Below are 11,773 nucleotides of genomic sequence, written 5' to 3' on the forward strand. Positions count from 1 at the left end.
TAATGATAAATCGTAAATTATTTGGGTGTTCTTAAATTCTTTTGGTGCTATTTTGCCTTATTTTTTCCTTTCCACCATGAACATGTTTAAACAAAACCTTCTCAAAAATGATCATAAAACCCACCTCGGACTTCAGGCAGTGTGTCCGTTTCATGTTATAGCTTTCTGTAAAGTAGGTTCTCTTCTGATGTCTACTTTGTACCCCCAACACTGTGAAGAATTCTGATTTGGTGCATTTCTCATTAAACCACTCTGAATGACTTTGGCCCAATCCCATTTCACCCCTCGCCCCTACCACTCAGCCCTTAGCCCTCTGTTCTGGCCTTCACATCTAGGTGTAAGGTGTCCCGATTCTTGTTGAGATAGAGGGGTAGGGCGAAGTGTTGGGGCTACATGACCCTCCAAACTGAGGTTTTTCAGAGACTCCAAACAGAGAGATATGAGTAAAAAGGAAAAACGGGCAAGACGGCTGAACAAGAGACCAAATAAACCCACAAATGTGAGAATTTTCTCAGTTAAAAAATATGATAACCACTGTTTTATCTTAGTTTATTTGTCGAACAAGAAGCTGGTGAATAGCTGACATCAGCTTTGTATCAGAATTAGCGGTGGGTGATAATAAATAATTGCCCCCCTCTTTGAAGTCATATGATGCCCTAAATGTAACTAAAGCCCAGCAGTGAGGAGCTGAACTTTACCCTCCTCTGCTGTCACTGCAGACTGGCAGGGTCGCCTACAGAGCAGCGCTGGTAGCTGTTAATGAAGTAATGTGTTTTTTGAGTGTTGTACCATTTCGTAGGGCAAGATTTCAACCACTACCCTGTAACTCAGTTCCAAAGGGGTGAGGGTGACACTCGAAAACAAGGGGTAAAAAGAAGAAATGGGATTGGGCCTTTGTTTAAATTTCAACCATTTGCATGCACAGAAATTTGAAGAGTTGGTGGAATTCCCCTTCAAACAATGATAGACTAATGATATGACTAATAACATATAAACATACTAAACAATGGCAGATCAACATATAATTACTATTATACAAAACAACTGACAGTCTAAATGTGTTTTCAGATTGCTACAACGATGCTCGTTTTTCAGGAGCATGCGGCCGTATTACAGAAACTTCTTAATTCTGAAATCTTATCTTATCTGTTTAGTCACCATGACGACTTCAGTCAGGACTGAATTCAGGACAGAATCTCTTACAGAACAACAGTTCTTAGGTTCATAATCTCATCATTAACTCCAGATAAGAAAACAGTGTTACAGGAACATCCTAACTAGACTAAATCTCCTAAATGCTGTCCTAACTTTAGGATAAACCCCAACAGGGTCCTAACTTCTGCTTTAACCGTCTGATTCTACTGTTTTAGGCAGCTCAGTTCACTGTAACTGGCTAAATACATTACATTTATCTACACTGAAACGGTGATTTGACTTATGAGGGTTTTTTTTTTCTAACAGGGTTTTAAAAATCTCAGACGCTGCAGACTCGATCTCCACCGTCACTCTGATTACCTTCGTGTGTTAATGTTGATGATGAAATATTACAGTGATGGTGGTGAATAATGAGGAGACGGAGCTGAACGTGTGTCTGTTTATTAGGAGGAATAACATTAGCGCGCTCGGCTAAAGCGTTTGGGAAATGGAGACTGAAACTGGAGAACAGCGACGCTCTGATAAACAGCAGGAGGCGCTCTGATAAACAGCAGGGGGCGCTCTCACAGTATTCCTAACTTTCAGTTTATCGCGCTTTAGTTTGTTTGACCTTTTAAATCAGTAGCTGTCTGGCTAACAAGCTTGATTACTTTGATGTGTTTATGTTTCAGCTGTGCGCGTATGGTCGATTGCTCGGTAACAGACTTGACAGTTGATTGTCGACTTTAATCGAGTAAGTTAAGATTTCTTAACTTGAGATAAGAAAAGATGCTGTAAGACAAGATAAGATTTCTAAATTAAGATAAGATTTGCTTCTGTAATACGAATTTGAGAAAAATCTCATCTGCTCTTCGCAGATCTTAAGTTAAGACAAAAAGACAGGAAGTTTCTGTAATACAGCCCACGGTTCCCGATGTGGCATCACAAAAAGCAATGTAAGCTTAGTTTCCATATACGGACTGTATGTTTTGAAATTTTGCCAGTTTTTTAAAAAGCTTCTAAAATATTTTCATTAAAAAGTGAGGAAAATGAATGTTTCATGATATGTGCCTTCGAAAACATTCTAAATCCAAGTGAACTTATGATTCATGCAGGCGACGGCAACCTGAAGGATGTTGTAGAGGTCCTGACAGATTGAAGCCATGTAGTCTGTCTTCTCAAAGAGCTTTTTGCGGTCAAACTCCCAGCGTGGATCCCTGCCTGACGTTTCGATCCTGGTTCGAACATCAAAGTAGCAGGTCTTCCACTGGTCCAGAACCTGCTTGCCATCCAGTGCTTTGGCCTTGGCCACCTCCCTCTTGTCCCTATAGTAGTGACGATGACAAGAGATTTGAGATTCTCCAACAAACAAACACAAACTCAAATCTTGGACTGTTGTGCTGTGTGATGATTGGTAAGCTTCTAAAATGTCTCCTCATTCACATTATTTCATTAAGCTTTCAAAGGCCGACCCCACTTTATATGGATAAACAAATTCTATAGTACTGCTGGGTGATACTGATAATATCCAATACTGCAATACAGTCATATACAGGTCACCCTCTGTAAAATGACATGTAAAAAAGATAACACATCCTCTTCAGGGAATAAATATAAATCTGGTATTTTGACATTTGCACATTTTTATGCACCATTTCTAGTTATTTGCTATTTATTTTTATTCTATTTAAATTCTATATAATAATAATAATAATAATAATAATTCCATTTATATAATATTTATATTGCATTTATATAAAAAATAAAATGTAAATATAAAATATGCCACATTTTATGTTTAAGTTTCACCAAATATGTTACATCCAGCAAATAAACAGCAATGGTGCATTAAAATGTGCACAATTACTGTTTATTTGATTAATTTAGCATATTGTAAAAAAAAAAACCAACATAAAATGAGGTCAAAAGTTTGGGCACATTGCATACTTTATGTTTTATTTATTCTAATATGTTAAACTCAAATAAAGGGTGTAAATAAGTGTGTACTAAAACATGTAGAAAACTTGCACACGACTGTATTTAACTAGCGTCATATTTAAGTTTGAAACTTGATATTTAAGATTAATAAGCATTAATAAAGTTAATGTTACCCATGCTTCCTAAGTGCTTCTACTTGATACCAAAATAATGTCTTAAAGAGCTGATATAACTTGATTCACAGTTTAGTTCTGTTTTTCAGGAACCTATAACGTACTAGTATTTTAAGGATTTTAAACTGCTCTTTAAAAACAATTTCAACAGTTTCACCCTGTAAATCACACTCACACAGCCCTTAACTGTCATGTCCTGTGTACCAGTGAAGCATGCAAAAATAATTAAAAACTAGACTACTATAATTATAAAACATATCAATGTAAAAAAACGTACTAACTCAGATTTCTTTACAACGATGGCGAATTTAATGATGAACGCAAATACAGCCACTTCATTTATTAACAAAACCACCAGTGAACCTACACGAGTCTTCTGAGTTTTCATCTGTATTGGTGATGACGTTAAAACAGTGGTACGTCTGAAAAGGTATTTTTCTCTGGGGACAGTTTTTTATTACCAGAATAGCTTTCCTCCACCTGCGTAACATCGCTAAATTAAGAAATGCACTGTCGCTACAGGATGCAGAAACGTTAGTTCACGCCTTCATTACGTCCAGGTTAGATTACTGTAACGCTCTGCTTTCTGGTTGTTCCAGCCAAAACCTTAACAAGCTTCAGTTAGTCCAGAACGCTGCAGCCAGAGTTCTCAGCAAAACCAGGAAATTCGACCACATTAGCCCAGTTTTGTGTACCTTACATTGGTTGCCAGTTAAATTCCGCATTGAGTACAAGATTCTTCTACTGACGTATAAAGCTCTGAATGGCCTTGATCCTCAGTACCTCAGTGACCTTTTTTCCTATTATCAACTGACACGCCCACTTAGATCACAAGGTGCTGCTCATTATTAGTACCCAGAATAAATAAAGTTACGTCAGGGGGAGGAGCCTTTTCATACAACGCCCCCCAGCTTTGGAATAGCCCACCAGTCTGTGTTCGGGACTCAGACACAGCCTCCATCTTTAAGTCTAGGCTAAAAACTTACCTGTTTAGTCGAGCCTTTGGTTAATTTGTTTTCCTAACTATGTCCCTCTCATCCCCCCCCTCCCCCTCTCTTTCCCTGAGCTGAGCGGCTGCCTGTCCTAAGAGGGTCTGACCTGAGATGTGGCCGGCGCACTGCACAGTGGTGTAAAACTGTATCCACTTATACTGTTTTGTGTCTGTGCTGTTATCCGGTGTCGACCAGAGGAGGATGGGTTCCCCTTTTGAGTCTGGTTCCTCTCAAGGTTTCTTCCTCCTTTTGAGGAAGTTTTTCCTTGCCACTGTCGCCAAGGCTTGTTCACTGGGGGACCCGGATTCTCTGTAAAGCTGCTTTGTGACAACATCTGTTGTAAAAGGCGCTATATAAATAAATTTGACTTGACTTGACTTGACTTTCTCTCGACGCCCTGCATGTGCATCTCGGCCATGAATTAACTTAAAAATAGAATGTTTTAGATAAAAAACCTTCTCCAAACTATCATAACACAGTGTCTCGCAGTGAATTCATAACCATTTCACGTAGTAACTTTTTGTGACGGAGCTTTTAAAGGTGGACGTCTGGTTCCTATCACCACCACTGTGAACAGTTCTGACTTGGAGTTTCTCTAGAACGGAGCGTTTCACACCAAACCACTCTGAATGACTCTGTTTACATCTCAACCATTAAATTATGCAGAAAAATCAGTGGAATTCCTCTTTAACTATCTACACTGTGTTTTCTTTATGAATCTAAAGCCTTCATGCATCTAGTGGGCCATCCAGGACATGCTGGATTCTACGTTTTTTTTTTTGTTGTTTAATTTGGAACATATGATATTGTGAAGCGTAACAGGCTGTGTTATAGTTTCGACTCACTTGAAAAGCACACGAACGTTGACGACGCGAGTGACGCGTTCGGCCAACTCCCAGGCAATGCGCTCCATCAGCGGGACCATGCGCTCATCCGTGTTGTAGTGGCTGGAAATGATCCACACCATCCGCAGCCCGTTCATCATCTGAGGGATGGTGTCCAGGATCACACTAAAATTCACTCCTGTGGCCAGGTTCTGGAGTGCGATACAAGCAGAACACAGTTGAAGTCATACTGCAATGGGAAGCTTAGACAGATATGGTGTCAGGTGCTGAATAAGGTGGTCTAATGAAGTCATCGTGTGTGTGTGTTACTGCCTCTTCTCTTAAGATGAAGTGTATGTTCCTATCTATTTCTTAAAGGGCTCATATCACGAAAGTGAATTAAGAGTTTGATGCACCATACATACACAGTTAAAGTTAAACATGCTGTTTATACCCAGTACTGTGCAAAAGTCAGAGACCACCCTTAATTATGCAATTTCCATTCAAAACAGCCGTTAAGTACATTAAGTTATTTTTTTTTCAGTGTCTGGTGAAAAGAAAACATATTTAACAGAAAATTACACAGACGCCTCAATAACTAAATAGAGGGTGATTCAAAAAAGATTAATTCGATTTCAAAATGATTTATTTCACTTATAAATCATTACAGAACAACGAACTGTGGAGGTTTGTCTGCAGATTTCTTTGAGAAACTGAAAGTGAGTCTCCTGAAAAGAATGGAAGCTGGAATAAAGGTAAAGAGAGACGCACTGAAGACTCAAAGAGCTGATATACAGGGTGATTCGAAAAAGAACCATCCGATTTTAAAGCGCCATATTTTTCCAACCGTGAGGCGCCTAGGAACCAATCACATACAAATTGAAAGAGGGGGTCATAGAGTTTCTGATTGTCAGTGGAAGATGGCTCCCTTCAGTCTGAGAGGAGATGGAGACCCCTGAGCAGAAAGCGTTCTGCGTTCTCCACTTCAATAAGAGTGAATCCGTCATAACTGTGCAGTGTGATTTTCGTGGGCAGTGAAGCTCCAACAGCTCAGAGTGTTCATCGTTGGTTCCACAACACTGGATGATCTCCGAAATCGCACTGCAAGAGCTGTGAGTGCAGCGACACCCGACATGCTCAATCCAGTATGGGATGAGTTTGACTATGGTGTTGATGTTGTCTGTACAGCTGGAGGAGGTTCATACTGAGACCTTGTAAAATTACATAATAAACTTTACGCTCATTTAAACCATTTACAGTTCACTGCATTGATCTGTAATGATTTACAAGAGAAATAAATCATTTTGAAATAAGATTAATCTTTTTGAATCACCCTGTATATAAGACAAAAATGTAGAATATGGGCCCTTTAATTCACAGCACTGGCTATAATGAAGTGAACTGAAGTGAAATTGCAGACGACTGCTGTTACAGTACATGCAGCAGAAACTCCAGCTCACCTTAAAGTGCCTCTCCAGAGTGCCAAGGAAGCGCACATTATCCACGGACTCCACGTGGTACTTGCTGAGCTCCGCTACGGTCAGGTCCAGGTTCTGTAGAGTGACAGGGTCAGCCCGGGTCATCGCCTCCAGGATCTTTTTCACCACAGGCAGCTTGAGTTGCTCACTCAGAGCGCTCAGTACGGCTGCACGCTCACGCCAGAAATCAATCTCTGCCATTGGACCGGGACCCTTAGAGCCAGTAGAGACTGAGTTATTGAGTTGCCGCTCATTTATAACGAGTTATTTTTGTTGAGAAACACCAACACTGATTAGAATAAAGATAATATTACTGACTTATTATTTCAAGAGAATAAAGAAAAGCTATTTTAAAACACACAAATAATACAGGATATATATGGCTGTATGCAAAAGTCTGAACATCAGGGTGGCAGGTGGGCTCTGGAACTGCCAATCCGCTGTGCAGAAGGCAGACTTCATTTCAGCCCTAGCATCCTTCCATTCACTGCACTTTTCGGTGTTGACGGAGACCTGGATCACCCCCAAGAACTCAGCGACTCCAGCAACCCTGTCCTCTGCCTTTCACTTCCCATTCTCTGAGACAGTCTGGCAGGGGTGACGGCACAGGTTTGCTTTTGTCCAGAAAGTGGCGTTTCACTCCACTTGCTTTTTCTCATCTTTCAGTTTCCTCCTTTGAGTACCATGCTGTCACTGTATCACCCACTAAACTTCACATCATTGTCCTTTATCGTCCTCCCTCTCCTCTAGACAACTTCAGTGATGAGTTTATTCTTCCCCATTTACTGGAACCCCACTCACAATTTCGGGTGACTTCAACCTGGGTGACAAGCTGCTGTCATTCAGCCTGTTACCACTGCTATCGTCCTTTGACCTCACCCTCAACCAGACTCCTCCGACGCACAGAGCAGGCAACACTCTGGACCTGATATTCAGCAGACCTACCTCTGCGCTGGATGTGACAGTAACTCTACTTCACCGCTCTGATCACCACTTTCTATCTTTCACACTCTCCCTCCCTGCAACTCCTGTCCATTCCACCCCTTCATGCTCTTCTACTCGACGCAACCTGCACTCCATTCCTCGCTCATCTTTTGTTTCAACTATCCTAACCAACTATGCTAATGCTGTAAATGTAAATGTATGTAATGCAAATTAACTTATTGTCTACAGAGAACACATATAAATTAGGTATTTTTCTGTAAATGTTCTGTACATTTTTGTGCACAATTTCTATTTTTTTGCTATGTTTGACACTTTAGAAAAAATTAAACATAAAATAAAATGTGTTCAAATACAAAATGTGCCATAACTTTTGCACAGACCACATTTTTTTCCATAATGCACTGTTTATTTGGTTAAGTTAACATTCAGTGGTTTTATTTTTGTCCAATTTGTTAAACGCAGCAAAAAACAGAACTTCTGCACCAAAATTTTCAGAAAAATACCACATTTAAGTTTGTTCTCTATAGTGGATGTGTGTGTGAAGAAGGGGTGTAAAACTATTAAAACGTATCTACTGTATTTTTGATCTCTCTGCACTGCACAGACCTGTGGTTTCTTCTTCTGCTGCTCCTCAATGACGATGGTGATTTGCGTCTGCCAGTTCATCACACATTGCTCCAGCTTCTCCACCACCTCCTGATTAGCCAACAGTGTCTCCACATCCGGTTCCAGGTCCAGTTCTGGGATATGTAGTTTAATTTCACCTAAGGCAGAGCGTTGAGGATGTATATGATTCTACAGAAAGACTTATAGTTCATGTAAGGTAGAGAAAGCACAACATCTGTTTTTTTTTATGATAACAATCCCATTATTGAAACCTTGCGTATCGGCCGATAGTGGAACGACTATGATTTGTTTCTAACTACTAACTCAGAGGTACTTAAACACACCCTCCAGCTGCTGCAGGGTCCTGTCTATGTGGCCCAGGAACTTGTGAGTGCTGTTGAGGAGCTCGTCTCGGATCATGAGCGCCCCACGCGACTCCGCCGGCGGCTGCTGGCCTTCAGGCTTCGGCTCACCGCCCGCATCTCGTGCCTCAGAGCCTGGCGTCTCCTGCTGGTAGCCTCCGTCAGTGAGCTTCAGCTGGTTCACCGACAGCATGGGGATATACACCTGCAGGGAGAGCAGAAGCAAATGACTGAGATTAAGTGAATGACACTTAAGTGATTAGAAAGAAGCACTTAGTTCATTATTTAAAGGGGTCGTGTCCTACGCTTTCCTTGTATTTTATTTTTTTTCTGCCTGTGTGTTGTTTTATGTACCAAAACAGTAATACACTCTTAAAAAAGATGGTTCTTTAAGGGTTCTCTAGTGAGGACAGCAGCTTTATATGGAACCTTGAACACTCTAAGAACCCTTTGTATACTTAAATGGTTCTTTGCGTGGTGAAATTGTTCTTCAGATTGATGAAGGATGTGCTGTATATTTTTGAAAATGGTTCTATATAGCAGCAAAAAGGGTTCTGGCTATAGTTACAATGTCAAGCTTGTAACAATAGAAGAACCCTTTTTGGTGCTCTATATAACCCTTTTCAAAAAGGTTCTGTATAAAACCATGTACGACACATTCTCCATCAATTTTGAAGAACGATTTCACCATTCAAAGAAGTATGCAAAGGGTTCAGTGTTCAGAACCACTGTCTTTATCAAAGAACCCTTGAAGAACCCTCTCTCTAAGAGTGTACTTCATTTGTACATGACCACAGGACAGCTACAATTATTACAATCACATTCAATGCTTTTAATACTTATTATGACCTTAACAAAGGAAAAATGCTGCCATTTACACTGCAAACAGCACACTTAAGCAATAGAACACGAGAGGGAGTGTGTTATCGCGAAGTAGCATCACGATAACACACAACCTCGAGTGTTCTATTGCTTTTGTACAAATAAATAAAGTAATAAATTAATAAACTGGGCCGTGAACGCGGCGTTTAATGTTTTAATGTTCACTTTTCCTTCCAATAAATTATAGTTCCTTAACGAGCAGCTTGTTGCTACGTCAGAGTAACGAACTCCGCCCACTCGCTGCACAGTCTGCTGTAAGCCTCGCCTTTTGAAGTTCAGACTGAGCCATAAAACTGCCGCAATATCAAGTTTAGCTCAGTTTTGTCAGTTTTTGCCAGATCAGTATTAATGTTGTTTTGTTCCAGCCAGTCTGTAAAGCTTCTTACAGCCCATTTAGTTTGGCGAATGGTGTTGGGTTCATTTCTGGCTGATTCCAGGTTGTTTAGCTGTTCTTCTGTCACAGCTGCCGACTGAAAAGCTGCTCAGTGGTGATGACAGTTTGGGAATTTAGTGTCGTCTCATCTTCAGAGTCTGACCAAATCGGCTGTCGGTCAAATGTGATCTTAAAAGCGTCCATTTTGTTTGTGGCAAGGTGAGAAGTAAAAACGTTCAAATGTCTTGAGCGTCTCCTACAGCTGTCAAAGTCGTTGCTTAGCAACGGCGTCTCAGCAGAGTGATACAGTGTTCGTGAAAAAAACGTGATGTTATGGAGAAATAACAGCACAGTTAGAACGCCTCTCAACCAATCAGCTTGCGTGGCCGGAACTAACTGTTGTATAAGCTTAAATACTGCACTCATTAATGTCTATTTTATTGAACATCAAAAATTGAGTGCACTCAATAATCCAATCATAATCTTTCTGCAGTTTCTGCAGTTCTGTCGTGCTCTAGGTCTTCATCAATGGTCAATTTCTGACCACAGGACAGATGTCGGCTGGGCATTTTTGGATGTTGGCTGTTCTCAAGTAATTTAATACACATCATGACTCATCAACACAGACTTTAGTCATCGTTTTAGACTTGAATACCTAAAATAGTAAAACAAAAGATATTTTCAGACATTTTTGTCAGACTTTATAAGTCTTTTTGAGTATCCTCAGAAACGCTGCATCATTTTCCAGCCTCTTTATCCCTAAGAATTAAACAGGCTGTTTTTGTCTCTGTGCCTTTAAGACATATATATCTAAATGAGCTCTGTTTTGATTGGCTGCCTTGTATTGGGTCTCAGTTAAAAAAAGCAGCCTGGACTGAAACACTACTTACAACTTCAGTGTGAGTGGGTGGAGCTAAACCGCTATAGACTGACTAGACAGATGTATGAAAACGTGTCACAAAAACAATTCAAAACAACTTGTTTTGCAGTTCAGTTTTCATATGAAATGCTGTGAATAAGTATTTGCCCCTCTCATATTTGTCCCTCCTGATTTCTTCTATTGTTGCATTTGTTTCTTCAAATTTGCATCTTTAAACAAAATTCATAAAAGACAAAATCATGAGTGAACACAAAATGCAGTTTTTGAATGATTATTTCATTTATTGAAAGAAAAAAGTTATCAAATTGTGAAAAAGAAATTGCTCAACCGACCTACTAACCAATTTTAGCTGATTACTGGTATCAATAAAATAGACAATCAACAGAAATTCCAGAAGAAATTAGAAAGAGAGCTATTAATTATATATTATTATATATATGAGAGTGGAAAGGGTCACAAAACCAAATATCGGCAAAATCTAAAAAGATGGTTCTTCAAGGCTTCTTTAGTAAATAAAATATCTCTATACAGAACCATGAACACTCAACTCTTTGCATCATTAAAGGGTTCTTTGCATCGTGAATGTGTTCTTCAGATTGACGCAGAATGTGATGAAGATGGGTCTTTTATTTTGAAAAGGGTTCTGTATAGCACCAAACAGGTTTACGATGTCAAGCCTGTCACAATAGAAAAAACCTATTTTGGTGCTATATAGAACCCTTTTCAAAAAAGGTTCTATACAGAACCATATACAACACATTCTCTATCAGTCTGAAGAACCCTTTCATTATGCAAAAAACCCTTTATTCATGCAAATGTTTCTTTAAGTGTTCATGGTTCTATATAAAACCATTTTCTTTGGTAAAGAACCCTTGAAGAACCATCTTTTTTTAAGTGTGTAGCAGTGGTGAATCTTCTTCCTCCACAAGCACAGCGACGTCTTATCTAGGATGCCACAAAGGAACCCAGACAGATGTAAATTTTGCTAGTACAGATGATTCCACTGTGAGTAAGACACTGGGCAAACTGATATCCATGGGAGAGTTGTGAGGTAAAACCACTGCTAAGCAAGAGCAACACAAAGGCTCACCTCACATTCACCAAAAAACACCCTGATGACCCCCAAGCCTTGGAATAATGTTCCTCAAGTGCAACTGGGTTATGTAGAAACGGTCAACAGTGGTCC

The 11,773-nt window shown here is 39.9% G+C and overlaps 1 protein-coding gene across 1 annotated transcript in view; it reads right to left on the bottom strand.

The window, feature by feature from the left end:
* Positions 1–11,773, bottom strand: part of dnah10 (dynein axonemal heavy chain 10) — a 109,071-nt gene that overhangs the window by 88,516 nt on the left and 8,782 nt on the right. The window contains 5 exon segments of the mRNA XM_036598948.1: positions 2,261–2,459; positions 5,083–5,273; positions 6,522–6,752; positions 8,091–8,248; positions 8,435–8,657. Coding sequence (XP_036454841.1) covers positions 2,261–2,459; positions 5,083–5,273; positions 6,522–6,752; positions 8,091–8,248; positions 8,435–8,657 — 1,002 coding nt within the window.

This window comes from Colossoma macropomum, unplaced genomic scaffold (assembly GCF_904425465.1).
Source record: "Colossoma macropomum unplaced genomic scaffold, Colossoma_macropomum, whole genome shotgun sequence".
Classification (NCBI taxonomy): domain Eukaryota; kingdom Metazoa; phylum Chordata; class Actinopteri; order Characiformes; family Serrasalmidae; genus Colossoma; species Colossoma macropomum.